Source organism: Pholcus phalangioides, unplaced genomic scaffold, assembly GCF_987345545.1.
Source record: "Pholcus phalangioides strain wild (caught in Gottingen) unplaced genomic scaffold, Ppha-v1.0 ptg000007l_1, whole genome shotgun sequence".
In the NCBI taxonomy this organism is placed as follows: domain Eukaryota; kingdom Metazoa; phylum Arthropoda; class Arachnida; order Araneae; family Pholcidae; genus Pholcus; species Pholcus phalangioides.
Genome location: NW_028301600.1, coordinates 43335508 through 43355031, shown reverse-complemented (window position 1 = coordinate 43355031; position 19524 = coordinate 43335508). Strand labels below are relative to the sequence as shown.

General features: G+C 34.7%; 1 protein-coding gene across 5 annotated transcripts in view; it reads left to right on the top strand.

The window, feature by feature from the left end:
• The window catches only part of LOC149085324 (peregrin-like), an 81921-nt gene that overhangs the window by 32072 nt on the left and 30325 nt on the right, over positions 1-19524 (top strand). For all 5 annotated transcript variants that reach the window (XM_089233279.1, XM_089233280.1, XM_089233278.1 and 2 more), the window contains exon 5: positions 6922-7064. In XM_089233279.1, coding sequence (XP_089089405.1) covers positions 6922-7064 — 143 coding nt within the window. The remainder of the gene's footprint in view (positions 1-6921; positions 7065-19524) is intronic.

Here is a 19524-nt window from a genome sequence, read left to right as displayed (position 1 = left end):
GCAAAGGCAGATTTTGGTAGTGTGGTTACTCAAAATAGACCATTGAAATCACGCCTGCTATGCTAGCCGCACCTCAATCTGTTTTTGCACTGAGATCTATTGGTGTGGACGGACCTGGCTTATTATCCAGACACACAAAAATTCCTTATATTTTTAGATTTTTCTAAAATCCATTGTCTGAAGGGACTTGTTATTTTCGTACCCACATCTGGTGAGGGTGGTTCTGGACTCATCTGTGATGTCAATAATGAATGATCACCAGAAGATTTAGATGTGTTTGTTATGTCACAGAAGCACAGAAAACTATTATTCTATTGAAGAGATATGCAATGCTGAATGGCATCCCTACAATGGTTTTGGCACACATTAGCAACATTCCCTCTAATTTTTATTTTATTTTTGCTGATGTGTTACATCTGTGTGTGGTAAGACAATCTGTCAATGTCCTATTAGTGCGTTTAATAATTTTACACGTGCAGGATACGTTTTCACCTTGTGGGGATGGGGGGGGGGGGAGACATGTTTGTACAGCTTAAGGAACATTTCATCGCAGGTGCTCTGATACACAGAAAACATTGAAGGGGGTCGTCTAGGGTTGCATTGAATATTCATAAATTATTAAAGGACTCTGTGACCTCACCAAGTTTCTTGGGGGGGGGGGGGCTCAAGATGCTTGAACCTATGGGTTCTAGTTTTAATGAGGATTTAAATGAGTGAGGCGAATTTTATTTTGAATTCCACTTTTTCAGTGTGTTTATCTGCCTTATCTCATGCCACCAAAGCATGGAAAGTTATTACCCCATTGAAGAAAAATGACAAAAGGAACACTATATTAATCTTATAATGGTTTCAGTATTTATACACAACAATTCCCTAAATTTTTCTCATTTTACTTGCATAGATCTGCTTTTTCGGTGTGCGGTAAGGCATGCAACACATAGTAATAGGGGTGTGGTATTCGAAGTGGAAACACAAAAAAAATTAGGTAAACTTATAGCTGTTCCTTTGAATGCATAAAACCAAAGCGATTGAAATAAAGGTTTTTTTTAATTGGAGAGGTCGGGCACAAAAATAGGTTCCGCTCAGGTAGAGATTTTGTCTCGAGTCGTCCCTGAGTGCAACGTATGTGTGGGGAGCAAACCATACATACACAACTGAACATCTTTTTGGAGTTTTATGGATCTTGTTCCAAATATCTTGCAAGTAATGGCAAAGCCTCCTATGAGGCTCCTAGACAGTATCTCTATCTAGGAGTCCTCGGTAAGGTGTGGCCACAATGGGACTAACAAGACATCTTTCCCGTTCAAGAAACTAATGAACTTATATTGAAAATTCAATTTGATTTTTTTTTTTAAACAGCTTTCACAACCATGACCCCCCCCCCCTCTCCAATTCTGTCTTTTTAACTCCAATTCTGTTCTTTTAAAGTTTAAACCACAAAATATATATTGCTTTGTTCCATTAGGATCGTTGTCTCTAAATATTCTTCATGGCATTGTTTTGCACCTCGGTAAGGTACTAGGAGGAAGAGCGATAATCATGTCTCGCCAAATAGATTAATTAATTAAATAGTGTGCCAGTTTGTTAACACGTGTAATTTTTCCACTACATTATATATTATTTGGGAATGCATTTTGCGTGAACTTAATCTAGCTGCCTGCAACTGTAAGGTAGGCTTATGTATTATGATTTGAGGCACAATGAAAAACATTTAGATACACAAAGGGCACCACGAACCAAAAAAAAAGTTTGGGAACCAGAGTGATTTTTATGACCATGTTTTCGAAAATGGAAAGATAACATCTGAAAGAGAGAAATGCGATATTTTCCAGGACCAGTTTGGGTGACCTTTTGTTGCCATTACAAAAAGTAGAAGTCAAAAACAGTTTTTCTTTCAAAAGTGAAGAAGGTTGGTAATCATTGATTTAGAACCAATACTATAGGAAGCTGGACACAGCTTTGTCTTTTGAGTTGTAACATATCACCCTTTTGAGCCCATATGTTCCATTAATCATCATTCTTAACTCGCTATTAAATCCCTAGCAATTAACATTAAATGATTCCTCTGGAAAAGACCTGGTTGAGTCATCGGATTTGTGAATGGTTTTTTTTTTTGTATATTATTTTTTGTTGAAATATATATGCATATATAATGTAATATGATAATACAGGGTGATCAGCGAATAAGCCCTTATTTCAAAATTGAATATCTCTACAACGAAGATCAATAGAATTATGCGGTAAACGGTACGTTTATTAGCAAAACTAAGAATGTTGTACAGAAATTTCGAAAATTTAGTTACAAAAGCTGTTAACAGATGGCGCTCTGCGCTGAAAACTCTTTCTCTGAAAGGAGTCTAAAATAAAAAAAATAATAAAGTCAAGCAGTCTTTGCAATCAGAACACAATTTTTTCAAAATGTTCACCGTTCGTAACAATGAGGTGGCGTAAACGAACAATGAAATTTGACATCACGTCCTGCAATGTCTCAACGGAAATGGAATCACATGCAACACCAATCAACGATTCAAGCTCATCCAGAGTAGTGGGATTGTTTCGATAGACAGTGTCTTTCAATGCGCCCTACAGAAGTCACAAGGAGTCAGATCGGGAGAATATGGAGGCCAATCTATTCCTGTGTCAGTGATATTTCAGATAATTTAACGCAATTACTCTATTCCCAAAGTATTCATGAAGAAAGCGAAAAACTTTATCTGTTCGATGTGGTCGAGCCCCATCTTGCATGAACCAGTCGATACCTGGTCGATCCTCCAACGCTAGATGTGTGCTGATAGCACTTTGGAGGGGTTATTTTGGTACAGCCCTGTGTTGGAGTGGTCGGTCAGCCAATGAAAGATGCAGGAAGGTCGTAATCACAAATCAACGTTGAGATTGCTTGACAAGATATGCCAACCGACTTTCAAGAAGGGCCAAAAACCTCAATATAAATTTGATCGAAATGAAAATCGGGTGATTCTAGTGAAATTTTCGATTTTAATTTTTTTATATTGGTTTTCTATAAGTTGTAAGAATTTTAATCATGACATATTCATTTTGAATGTCATTTTTTTCTGTTTTCGATGTGAATCTTGAATAAGAACTAAACAAAACCCATCAAATTTTCCTGCTTATAATTTGCAGATATAAACTTTGTTAGTTTAAGAAAAAAAAGGGTATCATACAGCCCACATGAGAATTTCATTTATCCATTTCTCTCAAGGAGGTGGGAGCAATGCCGTCTTAAGGCATGGGCCCACCCCGGCCTCAAGAGAAGAGAGTGCCTCACAAAAAACAGCTGGTGGAAATTTTCAAGAATTTGTCTGGTAGGGCCTCAGAAAAATCCCTTGGCCCGGGGACCCATGAATCTCTTAAGACTGCCCTAGGTGGGAGGGGGGGGGGTGTTTAACACTGTTTTGTAGAGAAAATGTCAATTTTTGTACTGGCATCTATCCCATCTATAAATATTTAAAAAATGTTTTTGTGAATAAATTTTTAACGTAATTATAACTAATATCAAACCTCTTTCAGAAAAAGCTGTAGTTAAGGCGTGGCGGTTTATCCACACGAAAGCTGCCTCAAAGTTAACACCTCATGCAGCTTTGATCCCCACTAAGAAGCTCATTTTTGACATTTTGTTTTTATTTCATCGTAATTTTTTTAAACGTATAATCTGACTATTATACACAGCAGAATAGGGTAGGTTAATTAGGATTTTCATGGAAATAAAGTAGTACCTCACAAATCCAAAACAAAGAGGGACGGCAGCGACAAATCCATTTCAAATGAGCGAAAAAAAAAAATTTCAAAAAGACATTTATTCAACTTTACTTATATATATTTTTTCCCTTTCTTTGTATATACATGCACAACATGTTACAGACTGAAGTAATTTTTGATACACTGAGTTATATATATACACATGAGAGTTGAAAGGGGTTAACTTGGTTACCTGTACTGACAACAAATAATGAAGCTAAAACTGTAAAAGTCCATAGTGAAATTAGTATTGCTATGTTAAAAGCGTGAGAATAAAAAAAGAAATGTATGCATGAAAAAAATATAAATATCAGCAAATCAAGAAAATATATGCACTGAGTATAAAAAAATAGAGGTGGCGGACAGGAATTTATTTGTAAAAAAATAAGCAAATCGCTTCGATGAAACACATCAAAATGTATAAGTTTACGTCTGAGTATTAAAATCAGTTTCAATATTTGGTATGTTAGCAATGTATTGTTGAAGTCGTCGTTTTAAAGCAGGAAACTGTTATATTTTGCAATTCAATAGGTAAAGTGTTATAAATTTTAGGAGCAATGTACAAAAAAAAAATGTTTGCAAAAAATATTTTTTCTATGTGAAGGAATCTCAAAGCCCACATGAGGTCGTCTCAAAGAAACATTCATTTTGGGTGTGCAAAGATTTTTGTTTTTGTGCAGAAAAATTATTGCTTTATAGAAGACAAATTGTCGTAGGTTTAGGATATATTTATTATATAAAGAAATGTCATTTGAAGTTCAGTATCCTAGAAACTTCAGAAACTTGAATTGAATAGTTACAATTGGTAATAAGTTAGTCTTATAATCGCAGCCCCATGTAAGTAGACCATATTGTAATGATGAATGAACCCAGGCAATAATAAACAGAGCGCAAGAAAGTGTGATGAACAATTCTTCGCAAATGGTAAAACTTATACAAGAAAAATCTGAGTTATTTCGTGAGGAATTTAACATGAGATTTCCATTTCAAATTAGAATCAATTTAGATACCAAGATATTTCCACGAGAAGACCTCTCCTAGACATTGACAGTTACAAGCGTGAAGTGAACAACCTATTGCATGAGATTTGAGAACAAGATTTGAGTTGGGACTTCCCCTGAGGCAAAAGTGCATAAATTTTGTTTTGTCAAGGTTTAACCTCGTATCGTTCTGAGCAAACCAATCGTTAATAATTAGAAGATCTTGCTCAATTTGAGATATCAATGTAAATTGATTGTCGCATGAATAAAGAATTAGTCATCAGCGTATGTAATAATTTTACCGAAAAGTTTTAAAGTACAAAAATCATTGATGAAAATAATGAAAAGCAATGGACCCAAAATGGATCCCTGAGGAACTCCTCTACCAATGTTCGAGTAAGAACTAAAATGAATTGTTAATTTTTTTTAACATTTTGTGTTCTATTTCTTAATATCTGAACCAATAAAGTGGTTCACCCCGGACACCAGCGTAATAGTTTACTAAGTAAAATTTTCATGATTTACGGAGTCAAATGCCTTCGTGATATCAAGAAAAATAGCTACAGTTTGTTTATTTCTATCGAAGCTTCTGTAATTTCGGATATGTATCTTCGTATATTTGAAATGAGGTTTTTGAAGCTGATGAAATATAGAATTAAATGTACGTCACGGTAAATGTGTTCAATCGGTAAAGCATATAAGTAATGCATCAATCGTCTCAGTAAGTTTGATTAATTTCGCAACATTTAGCATTTTTTCTGGCAATTATGCATAATCTTTTTAGACCCTGTATGCACAAACGTGCGGGTTTCTTTTTTTTTAACCTCAGGGATGTTCAGTCCAAACTTCAAGACTTGTGCGTTATTGTTGAAATTAGAGCCGAAGTTAAAAAATAATCTACTGATAAAAAACCCTTCCCCAGTACCGTAGCATGCTTTCTCAGGCAGACTTATCTTGGAGTCTCCTTGAAATGGTTATGCTCAGAAAGAGTTATAAGGGTCCCATTTGGCTTGGGGGGCCTGGAAGGGTGGGGCTGGCAGGGCTCCAGCCCTGGGGCTCGGAAGAAATACCATTTTATTTTTTCATGCTATGAATTTACTGTAGAAGAGATCGTGATAAGTCTGGCTTAGGGGCCTGTCCCGGGTGTCATGGCCCAGGGCACCACCCAAGTTGCCTCAGCTTAGTTACGGGCCTGTCCCTTCCAGTTTCTTAGTACTGGATCAGAAAGGGATAATTTCAAATAAAGTTTTTAAGTTTTGTAAATATCACTAATTTAACCACTTTTATCATCAGTTTAGCCTATACATGATACGTATGTTACACATATTTTACCATAAAAATTCAATTAAAATAAGTATGAAGAAGATAGATCCTTTGTGATAAGTATCCTGTGTAAATGTGATGTTTTGTTTTAATTTTTTTAAATCTCTTGAATAAATCAAACAAGTCAGTTTTCATGCTTGTTTACAAGTGAAATATCAGTAATCCCACACATTCTAGGAAGAAAGCTTTTCTAACTTCCTCCCTTTATATCCAAACAGAAAGGGGGATAGCTGTGGGGGGGGGGGGAATCATCCCCACCAACAGCCTGATAATATGTGAGAATGAATCTGTCCCATAAAATACAGGAGCAAAAATCTGTGCCTCTGACACATCCCACTGGATCCACGCCTGGGGGAGAGGGTGTCGACTACTGTTTTTGCACAAGGTGCCACTAGGTCTAAGATCGGTCCTGCCTTCATAATTAGGAAACTCACTTTTATTAATTGTGTTAAGATAATTTTAAAAACTGATGTTATAACGAGGTATGACTATACTGTTTCCCGATAATTATAATTTAAAGTTCAAATTGAATTGTAAAGAAGCATTGTATTGGAACTATATAATAGGCTATCATTGCAGCTGTTCCCTTTTTAATGCCAATCGTGCATTGGATTCCCTTCAAGAAATCCCTGTTTAAGATGTTTTTTGTTCAGGAAATCTCATTTCCAGAGTCCAGTTCTTCCCTCCCACCCCTTATCAAAGGATTTCTTGTTGGAAGTTTTCCATAACAGTAGGTTTATATGGTTTCAACAACTTATTAAACAGACTCTACTGTATATAACAAAGGTTATTTCATATCTTAGTGTGCCTGTTCAGTTTTTCTCAGATAATTGAACATCATAGTAATCAATTTTTTTTCCAGCATTCCATGTGACTTGTGCTCAAAATAAAGGTTTGTTTATGGAAATGAAAGCTGTTAGACCAGATGGAAGCAATAATGCACCTTATGAGATTAAAAAATCTGCCTTTTGCCACCTTCACACTCCAACAGAAACTTGTTCAGAAGTATTACAATTTTTGTGAAATTTCTTTTTTTCATCCTTTTAGATCTATTTTATATATTTAAACATATAACTACAGTGATATCTCACTTATGGGCCGGTGCAAGGAACATAGAAATATGATGCATAAATGAGAGGCATATAAGCATTATTTTTGACCAGGAGTGCCGAAAATATCTTGTAACTGAGAGAAACGTTATTGAGAGGGTTTATAAGTGAGATCATTGTACTCATTTTCTCATTCCTGCTTTATAAGTATACAAGGTGCAGAGAAAGAGAAAGGAGAGGGAGAGTGTGCGTGTTAGCATGTTAGTTTTACTAGTAGGCAGTTGATCCTAGAGACACTTAAATTTGAAAAAAAAATATCGAAATAACGTGTATGTTGCAAGGGGTTATAGTTATTAAAATAAAAATATTTTATACAGGTACCCTGTGTTTAAAAACCCCAACCTGCATTTATATAATGTTTTTTCCAACTTTCCTCCGTTTTTTGAATTTTAATATATCTGTGAATATTGCACTAGGAAATGTGGAATTTTTTGTTGGCACCAGGAGACGGCAACAACTTTCTAATTGGTTTTTTAGACACAGGGTGTCCATATAAAAAGTTAATTTTATTTTAATAACTATACAACCCCTTGCAACACTTGCAACATGAATGATGTATCCTAGTTCTACATGTTATTTGCATACCTTTTCTAATTGGAAGTATGTCTCTACGGCCAGGATTACACTGTAAAAGTTTTCTAAAAGTTCTTGTATAAAATTTGAAAAATACAATCATTAAGATTATTGGTTGCATTTGCTTGAATGTAACCTGTGAGCTTTATTGGTTGGATTTAAAGTTTTATAAAAGGGATTTTATCAAACTTTTATAGTGTAATCTTGGCCTAAGATTAATGGTTTGCCCGTAAAATGCAGTGATTGCTGTTGCCTATGCACTCCGTATAATATTGAATATGGTTGAACCTTGATTTAACAAATTGGATGAGACTAAGTTTTTTTCATTAAATGAGGGTTCAACTCATCAGAAGTATACACATGTGAAACATTGAATTTTAATAAGGTAATATTAAGCTAAAGAATCAACTTAGGGTTGCTTTTACTAGTTATTTTTAACAATGATTAAAACTATGTAAACTTGAAAATTAGTCATGCATGAGAAAATTTCTAAAGTCTGGTATCTGTTAATTTTTCACAGAATAAATTTTAATTTTATGGAGATTAAAAAAAATAGCATCAATATATGCAGGGTGGTAACAATCAACCGCCCAATAATTACATACGTGATTAATTGTGGAAAACTTATGGAAAAGTGTTTTTTTTTCCCATTTTAGGATTTGGCGAATATTAAATTATTTATAATGCTTTGAAATTTGACGTTTCATTTTTCCAACATTTAGTTACGGGCCAAACATCAAATGAAAGTAAATAGCCAGCCACTTTTCGAAAATGAAATGAAATATTCAATCCCATTAGAAGCCAAGTTTGGCATTCTCTCGCAATTTGTGCTTTTTCTCTTCATGTAGTGTGGCATTGTAACCTTATTATGTTGTACCTTTGTTCACTATATTGGTAAATTTATCTCCAGATTTGTAAGGTGTTAGCCAAAGAACATTTATTTGAAAAACTGTTTCTTAAAATCGACACTTTTTTGCTAAAATGTAATTTTTTCTCCTTTACAATGGAGGCTGATGCCACACGAGCATTTCCTTCCAGACGAGAATTTCGGAGCAAATTTTAGGGGATGAAGAATCTGCTGAAATGGCCAGATGATCCGGACGGGAAAACTTGCTCAGCAATGTCCCGGATGGGAAGATTTTTTTTGTTCTGTGCTCCTGTCACGGAACAAGTTTTTTGCTTTAAAATTTATTCCAACCTATATGATTCACATAGAACTTAGTCATTTTTTCAGATGAATTTTCATTCTAGGATGTATTTATAAGGGGGGCAATTGCCCGGATTTCTCTTAGCCGAGACGAACTTCAGGCTGTTGCCGTTCTAAACATTACTGATTTTTCCGCCCCTACAAAATGCTCTTATGTTTTGTTTCTTAATTTTTCTTTCCTAAAAAAAATCATGCCCCCCTTCCTTTTCCCTCTGCTTTCAGTTTTCAAAATAAAAGCCATCTCTTTACTGTTTAATCTTCTAAATATGATTTTGAGTATTGTTTCGTACACACAACATAAATGAGATGGCATAAAAATTTTGAACTGTATTTGCTAGACTTCATCATGGCAATTTGTAACAGTGATCGATTTCATTCAACAAACTCAGTGTGTTAATCAAAGTAATTGTATTGCACAATTACGGTCAAAAGCTATGATACAACATGTAAATTTTCCAAAACTTTTGAATTGGAACTGGAAAAAAATCTCATCTCAAAATTCTGTGATGTTTGGTCAGAACGTGATATCTCCAAAAAATAGCTTTTTGATCTTAAAGTAAGTATTGCTAATTATTTATTTATTTATTTATTTATTTAATACCACGCTACAGAAAACAATCCAATTACAGCAAGGTATGACCGAAACATTGTAAATATAATAAAATCAAACAGAATAGAATGAAATACACAGATATGAAACATATAAAATAAAAACACACTAGTCAATACCAAATAAGTAAAATAAAGGTCTGTATAAAATCACCGGATCAATTAAAAATGAAAAAAAATAAAAACATGAGACGATTAAAAAAAATGAAAAATGAATAAGCAAAGAAAAACTAAATAATTAACAGTCAAATACAAGAAATCACCATTTAAATATTTAAAAAAATTGCTGATCAATCGGAGAGAAGAAGCTCTTTGAATTTACCAATAGGTGTCGCAAATATATCAAATTCATCAGGTAAACTATTATACAAAATACAAAATCTGTTAATAGCACAAGACAAACCAATCAATGTCCTAAAGTGAGCTACATAGAATAATTTATTTGACCTTGTGTTGTACCGTATGACCAAGAATCCAATTTTTGATAACAGAAAAGAACAATCGATATTACCATTCACCAACTTCCAGAAAAATTTCAAAAGAACGAAATTTCTTCTCTTTTGGAGACTGGTAATTAAAAAAATTTGTCGGAGAAAAGTTGTCGAAATTGTAATGTCATATGCTCTAAATTTCTTAACATACAAATATCGCATAAATGAGTTTTGTATAATTTCAATATCATCAATAGCATTAGTGTAATGAGGATTCCAAACAACAGATGCATATTCAAGTTTAGATCGTATTATAGAATTGAAAAGAACAATCATTGTATCCAAATTGGTGAAATCTTTAGTTATTCTTTTAAGGCAGCCGAGTTTGCGATACAAATTGCTACAAATATCGTTAATATGGTCACGAAAGGAAAAATCAGAGGTGTAAATTACACCCAAGTCAGTAGCAGAATATCTTCTCTGTAAAATATCAGTTCCAATATAATAAGAGTATGTGATAGGATTTTTCCTATGGGTGTACGACATAACAAAGCATTTGTTAATATTCAAGTGTAGATGATTTTCGATACACCAGTGGTAAATGTGGGTTAATTTATCTTGAACAATAAAACAAAATTCAAAATTTACAATAAAGTCAAATATTTTAAAATCATCAGCAAATAATAAGCAATTATAAATAGCAGCGGCAAGGTCATTAATAAAAATAAGAAACAATAGCGGTCCAAGGACAGACCCCCCTGAGGGACTCCAGATGTTGCACAAAATCCATCACTAAGAGACGAGCCAAAAGATACAAAAATCAATCTGTTTTTTAGATACGAAGCAAAAAATTTACATGTATCATCGCAGAAACCAATTTTTTTTTGTACATTAATATAGAGTGATTAACACAATCAAATGCTTTAGCGAAATCTGTGTAAATTACATCGAGCTGGATTTTATTAGCTATGACTTCAACAATATGGGTATTGAGGGAAAGAAGATTGGTAACCGTAGATCTATTCCTAACAAAACCATGCTGATTTGGGGAGATACAGGCCTTAATTTGAGCATAGATTTTGTTATATAAAATAGACTCAAATATTTTAGCGAAAGGTGACGGAATGGCCACACCTCTATAATTTTCAATTTTATGTCTATCACCTTTTTTAAGAATTGGAACGATTCTTGCTTTCTTCCACTCATCCGGAAAGATCCCATTTTTAACCGACATATTAAAAATTAATAAAAGTGGATACAGCAAATGCTCAGCACACTCCTTGACAAAATATGGAGGTATACCATCAATACTTCTGGAGCCACTCCCCTTCAATCTTTTTATACTACATTTGATGTCATTTACGGAGATATAAGGAATATCGACAACATCAGAAGAAACAGGAAAGTCGTTGTTTGAAGCAAAATAATGATTGTGATCATTCCCAGAAGTTGTGAAATTCGATACAAAAAACTTGGCGAAACCATCAGCAATCAAGGCGTCTGTTAATAGAACATTGTTTTCGAAATACATATACTTAGGTGCATTCTTATTTTTATTGTTACAGTAAGACCAAAATTGTTTTGGGTTGAGTCTGAGAGCTGCTTCAATATTATCAATATATTTTTTATGAGCTTGTGTTATATAGAGTTTAACCTTAGCTCTATAACATTTGTATTGCACTAGGTCAGAGATAGTATTAATCATCAAATGCCTTTTAAGAAATTTCTCCTTACATTTGATATTGTAAATAATATTCCTATTGAACCAGGGAGGATATTTTTGAGTAAAATTCTTTCTTAATGGTACACACATATCAAAAATTGTAAAAATGTAGAAGTAAAACATATGAACAGCCTCATTGACATTAGTGCACAAATGTAAAAAATTCCAATCAAAGTGACAAAAAAAAATTATACAAGGAATGAAAGTCAGCTTTTTTAAAATCATAATTAAAATCCTTAACCCGTTTGGTAGGATGACGCTCAACAGTAAGTTTCACATCTATTATAACTAATAGATGTGAGATAAATGCACAAATACATGCGTACGGCTAAACAACATGCTGATGTATATTTTCATTTATATGTATGCTTTATTTTTGATTTTTAAATGACAATGATTATGCTTATATTTCAAAAATGTAATTTTTGAGTTAAGTTCTGACGAAACATCACGGAATTGTTAGTGGTAAGTTATCCATTTAAGACACTGTTTCTCAAAGTGGGCAATATTTCCCCCTGGGGGGCGATAGAAAGATCCAGGGGGGTAATAGAAACTTTGGGTTTACTATAGAATCCTATGGGTTGGTGGCAATGAGAAGGAAAATGTTTTGAAAGGGGCGATGGACCAAAAAGTTAGGCAACCAATGATTTAAGGGATGTCACAACACCTGAAGTCAATTTTTCAAACATGACAAAAAAATATTGATAATCATTCAATTGATAATCAAATGTAAAAACTTTGTGAATCGGGTTAATTTTTTTTAAAATAAAATGAAATTAATTTTAAAAACACTTCAAACACAATTTTCTCAAATTGTAGTTTTTGAGTTCATCCATTAGAATAAAAAAACTACTGCACCAAAAATTCAGAAATTTTGTAGGAATATTTATACGTGTTGGTAAAATGAACTTTGATATCTGATCATTCATTAGAATTTTATGATTTTTTAAAGTTTAAAAAAAGTTAATTTCACAAAAATCTTAATTCAACTTTTTAAACCCTTTTATGTGATCAGGGACGTAATGTTGCATCGAAATGCAGTAGAATAAATTCAATGTAGCTGACTTTCTTTAACCTCTTTTTTGTTCAAGGCGAAGGTTTATTGTAACCATATGAAACAAAGCTGTGTGAGTGCATGTTTTCTACTCTTTGTTCTCCTACCACCATCGTGATATCTCAACAAGATAGCAATGCTGATAACGAGCAACTGAAATAATGATGGTGGTTTTCAGTTTTTTCACTCGTTCTCCACGGCATTCCCCCCCCCCCTACACACACACACACATATATATATGATGTATCTTTCTCAGAACTAATCCTTATGTATATACTGTACATAGAAGTGAGAACAAGCAAAAAAAACTACAAAACCAGTTTGTAGGTAAGGGCAAAAAAAACAAGGCACTTTAATACTCTTATCAAATATATCTCTTGTTCCTCCCCACCCTTATTTCTTTTTTTCTTTTTCAAACGGGGAACAAGGCTATTACGTTTATCGTCTAATACAGATCATTCAAATTTATCGTCTACAGCTTGAACACGAAGCGGTTAAAAAAAAAACGTCCCAAGGGTTAATTTCCAAATCTGAGGTTCAGTTTACTAACACATGGAAAGTAAACATTTCTACAAAATTTCAGAATTTTGGGGGTAGTTTTTTTACTCTCAAGATGAACTCAAAAACTGCGATCTGAGAAAATCGTAACAAATGAATAAAAATTTGAAAAGTGCACACATGCATTGCAAATGGAAGGTTGCACAATTAAAGGTGAAATTTGTGAAAGATCCCAGGTCGTCATGTTACAACACATACACACATGTGCACGAGGAAAAAAAACTGGTTTGCTTTATTTTTTATGGCTATATCATTATCAGTTTATAAGATGCTAAGCTATGTTTCGTGTACATTCTGTGAATTTGGCAGGATTTTGAAGTGACATCAATTTTTAAAGCATAATTTCATAATTATTGTTCAAATAAAAAAAAACTAAACTTTTTTCCATATTAGTTTTTAATTAAATGCAAGGAATCTCGTGTAATTATAGAGCGGTTGGTAGTTACCACCTGGTGTGCAAAAATTAAGAAGGTAGCTGAAAAATTCAGGTCGAGTACTCTACAAATTTAAGCTTGACTGGCTATTCTGGGTGCATACACATCTGGAGAGAGCGGGGAATACAATAACTCTCCTCCATCATCACCGAATGGGACCGGTTTAGAGGTAGCGAACTTCTTGTTTAGGGAGGTATGCTTGTGTGGTACCTGTGCATCATCCAAGGTGGTTCAGTCACTGGTGCCTGCTATTGTGCCAAGGTTCTCCTTCCTCATGTGTCTTTTTAGAGGTGCTATGAGTCCTCAGTTCCTCTTCATGGACAACAATGCTACACCTCGTCGTACAGTGGCTGTTACAGAGCTGTTGGAAAATAAAGATATTCGATGTATCGATTGACCGGCAAGGTCCCTGAATCTCAATTCAATCAAACGTGTGGAACACTTGGGAGACGCTTGGCAGCAGGCCGCCAGTGCAACATCCCTTGTGGGAGTTGCTTGCCCGGTTCAAAATATCCAGTAATAAGATGGCAAACGACAAGTGGAAAATGATTGCAAATAAACCTTCGCATGAAATATTATTTATTAAATTCAATATAAGGTTAGTCAATTTCAACAATAGATTAGTACAACATGGAGCTCTCTATTTAACATTAACAGAAAGATACTGGCTCACCAATTGATGATCAACAACAGTCAAACTTTTATGCTGATAGGATATCCGATGTTGTTAGTCACTTCGACGTAGTTTTTCCCCACAATATCAGTGAAGGTCTCTCGGTTGAGAGCCGGATCGTTTCGATTAGCACCAGGAGTCCTCTCGGTTGAGGGCCGGGCCACTTTGATCAGCTCCAGGGGGCCTCTCTGTTGAGGGCCGGACCACCTTGATCAGCAATGAAGAATTTTGACTGTGAAGATTAATTTTTTCGATTCCAGACCTGCCGGGAAACGGATTCAAACACTGTAAATTATTGCATTTTAACTAATTATCAGCTTAGTTTCCCAGCCTAAGGCCAATGGATACGGTAGCAAGACGGTGAAACGTCCTACTAGAGGGCTTCAGTTGAAAAGAACAAAGGATGAATGCGGAGTGAGAGAGCATTGTTACAACGTGCGGCTGGTATTTAAGGAAAAACTTCCGACCGCACGTGTCTAAGCAAGCCAATCGGTTTCAAGGTTGCCTCATTTGCAGGTGATCGCAGGCGGACATCAGGATCGGCCTTGATCGTCGCCATACGATCACCGCTGCCGATGAGTAGTAACATTATTTATGACAACAACAGATCACGTGACGGCGACTACAGACTTTTACGCCGGGGGATCATCGGCACGTTACACCAGCAATCATTCCGTAGCTGGGATTGGTGCTATAACAGGAAGTGGGAATTGGTGCTAACAACAGCTCGTTAAGAACCTTGTATTCAGCATGGGCAGATGTAAATTCTGCATAGCAGTCAGGGTTGATCATATCTCCTACTAAAGACTATTTTCCTTGCCAGTCACTTGTCACATTGGCATTTTGGTCTTCTGTCCAATTGTGCTCGAAGCTAATTTTTCAATAAAGTTCCTTTTTCTCTTTTGGATTTCTTTTTTGGAAAGTTTTGCTTACTTTTCCCATGTTCTTACGTCTTGGGGATTTTAGGGTATTATTTGTGTCAATTTGGAACACTTTTACACAACGTTACATTAGGAAAACTGTCTCATCCTTAATTTTTGCACACCAGTGTAATTTGCTGCTTGAATGTCAGAAGAACGTTACTTGCTCTCAGGAATACAGTAATACTCAGACTTAGGCAAACTCTGAGTTTCATAATTTTCTATGAAAAATACATTTCTTAAATTCAAAAATTCAAGCATAATAAAGAGATCATTGCTCAGATAGTTGCAATTGTTAAGTGATAAGTTAGTATACATAATGGAACTAAGCTGATTTTTTTTGAGAGGCTACAGTGAAAGCTGAGGTAGATATCTGTTAAAAATGAAAAATTTGATTATTTTTGATTTAGAAATGGAACCCCAAACCTTGTATAGCATCTAATCAATTCAAAATCTTCAAATCTTCCACTTCTCTAAATGAATATCACCAAATGAATATCCATCTGTTAAAATTCTCAGAGTACATTTCACACCTCATCTCAAATGGAATGAACACAAATCAGCTGCGAAAAACAGCCAGAGAATCGAAATAGATTTCTCTACTTCTTTTAAAATCAAGTTCCCTCTGTCACAGTACCATGATTCTTTCGTCTGTCTTGCTGTTATCTAGTTTGGGGCAGGACTGGTGATAGTAGCGATGTTAATAAATTTTGTTTTGAAAAGGAAATTTTTACATACAACCAAATCATTTCTATTGACCAATCCTTTTTCTCCCATATAATATATACAACCATTCTTGCTTCTATATGATTATTTTATTTTCATAACAATCAAATTCTATGACCATACACATAATACCATTATAACTCTAAGACTTGGGTCACATTATAACATGATCCTGTACTTCTCTGAGATAAGCCCATGCCAGAACTAATGTTCTACCTTAATGTAAATTTTCTTGGACCCAAGAATTTGAAATAGTCTACCACAATCTGTGCTGTAATGATCAGCTTCATAATTGAATGGAGAAAATTTAAAGGAATATGAGATACAGATCTTTTTATTTTACACTGTACACAGATCTGCCAACTCTCCGGATTTAGGCAGGAGACTCCAGATTTTTCATCCTTCCTCCCGCTCTCCGGATTTGTTAAAATTTCTCTGGATTTTCGCAGACAATTAGATTTTACGCGAGCTTTCGTGGTGTTGTGACGCCAGTGACTGCCGTCGTCGTTAGGGAAAACACCCATAGAGGACAGCCGTGGTCATTTCCATCGAGCAGCCGTAAAAAAAAGTCTTGGTGACCACATTTAAGCAACTGGCAAAGACGTGACTTTGTTTACGTAGCGTTTATCGGGGGCATGACCTTGGTTGCCGAAATCCCTGTATAATCGTTATTGTATGCCATTAACATCCATGCGGTAAACATAATTTTTTTTCATCAGCAGCTTTGTATTTTGAAGTTCTTAATTTGTTTTTCTGATTAAATATGTCTTCAGAAAGAAAATATAAAAATTTAAGCTACATAAAGCTAAATATAAAGCTTTTAATAGTCCTTATACCCAATAGAACATATACCCAAGATTATCAATCACTGATTTAGCATCCACAAAAGCAAACACTTATATTTATGAACAGTATGTAGATGTGATTTTTCTATTTTGCATAAAAAGACTGGCATGGAATTATGTTCTTCTCGGGCAATGCAGAACCTGCCTTGGGGGGGGGGGGATTTAATTGATTTAAAAAAATTGTTTATGAATTATTTTTGATCGAATCTATGAGTGCCGGGGGGGGGGTACCCCGCTTGGGAGATTCTCTGGATTTCTCGATTCCAAAAGTCGGCACGTCTGTGTACACAACTTAGTCAAGATCAATGTTCTCTTATATGAAGTGGTTAGCTCATTTTATGTCTCGTACATGCAGATGGACAAGAATGTTCAGATAGAGTTCAGTTTGATATAGTCTTGCACTCACAGAACATGTGCCCTGAGAACATTCAAGTCAAGCGTTTTTTTTTCTTCAATGTGTTATAATCTTAAATCAACCACTTTTCAGATAACCTTTATTTCTCTTTCAGAAACTGTGACCAAAGATGCAAATGAAGTGATGCTCGTTCGTGATGTAAACAATAGCAGAGTTCGCTATAAAAACTATTATAAGCACTGTGTGCGGAATTTGAGTAGGAACATGACCAGTTGTGATCGAATGTATGAGCCGTGCGTATCTCAACTTATAAATGATCAATGTCGATTCAATTTGTACTTGCAAGTTTAAATTAATATAATTGCATTAAAATTAATTGCTGTTAGATCATTTCGGATCCTTTACATCACTCAGACATCTTAATGGCGACGAGTTGTTGGAGTAATCTGAACCTCAGAAATTACAAATGAGGATGTCAAAAAAGTCTGAATTCCCTGACGTTGTTAAAAAAAACAAAAAAACAGGTTTTTGGAGTATTTAAAGTTAGTAATTCATGGTCGCGTTCATCAATTTCTATATGAAAATAAGCTTGAGCCAAATCAGTTTTACTAAATATTTTACAATCACTCAATTTTGCAAAATATCTTCTAAATGTGGCAAAGGGTAATCATCTTCCAGCACTGGATTAATAGTCATTTTTAAATCACCACATATTCGTATCGACCCATCAGTTTTAATTGGTACAATCTGGGTATTCCATTCACTAGAATTTACCTGTTCAATCATATCCAAACTGTAAATGTGTAAACGCTATAAATCAGTCTCTAAACATTTTGCTAATGCATATGGCACTGGGTGAGGTTTGTTAAACTTTGGTTTTACATTATCTTTCAAATATAGTCTCGCTTTTGTTTCCTGGAATTTACCAATAAGATTTTCAAAAACATCACCATAATCTGACAAAATGTGTAAAACTTCTGCGTTTTCAGTTTTGTATTTAACTTTATTCTTCACATTGATGTTATCAATTTCCTCCCAGTTCAATTTGAAATTTGAGAACCAATCTAGTCCAAATATTAGATCGTCATTTCGATCAACTAAATATAGCTTTTGAATTTTCTCTTGATCTATATGTTAAACTTTCACAGAAACTTCACCAGCAGGCTTAAGAATTTGTCTGCAAAAGGTTTTTAGCAGCACTTCACTTCTGAACTTCACGTTTGAAATGAAGTCGTTTATACATGCTCAATGGCATAATGGATACGCAAGCACCTGTGTCCAATTGCATTTTAACATTCTTGCCATCAAGTTCAACTTCTAAAAAAAATTTTCCAATCAATTTTAAGCATCTTTGCCACATGCAATGTATGAATAGAATTTTCATTGACTCCATGTATTTTTGTCTGTACAATGTCTAGCAATATGACCTTTAAGATGGCATTTATGGCAAATTAAATTTTTATCTGGACAGCTATTAGCATAATGTAATTTGCTAGAACAACGAAAGAACTTTTTTGTTGAGCTTAGGCATATTTTCATTAAGCTTTTTCTTGGAAACAGTTTTAGATATCGCAGTTTGATGCACATTAGAGGCTGACTTTTCCTGTAATTCAGCAGTATCATTCACTACAATTTCCATCGCTGTCGCAATTTTCACGGCATTGTCATAAGTAAGTTTATCTTTGCTCAGTAGCCACTTTTAGATCAAATCATTCAAACCACACACAAATCAATCACGAAGACTATCCATCAAATAGTCTCCAAATTGACAATGTTCTGCCAACTTTTCAAACGATGCACTAATGGTCGCAATCATCTCTCTGGAATGTTGATTCCGCTTGTGAAATCAAAATCTTTCTGCTGTGAGTAATGGAGGTGAAAGCTGTGCTTTTAATACTACAACCAGTTCTTGAAGTGACTTGTCCTTTGTTTTGCAGGAGTCACCAAGTTCCGCAGCAATGTATAAGTTTTGCCCGGCAACAAAGCATCATGGGAACATTTATCCTTCAGTGTGCTAGTTGCTTCAAAGAACATTTCTAAGCATTCGACATATGTCGACCATTCATCATCATCGTTGAATGGCTCTAACTGCAAATTCGTCTTTTGAGGTTCCATTTTCAAATTTACTTCAGGAGATTGACTTTTTGACATCCTCAATTGTAATTTCTAATTTTGGAGGTTCAGATTACTCCAACAACTCATTGCCATTAAAATGTCCAAGTTGATGTAAAGGATTCAAAACGATCTA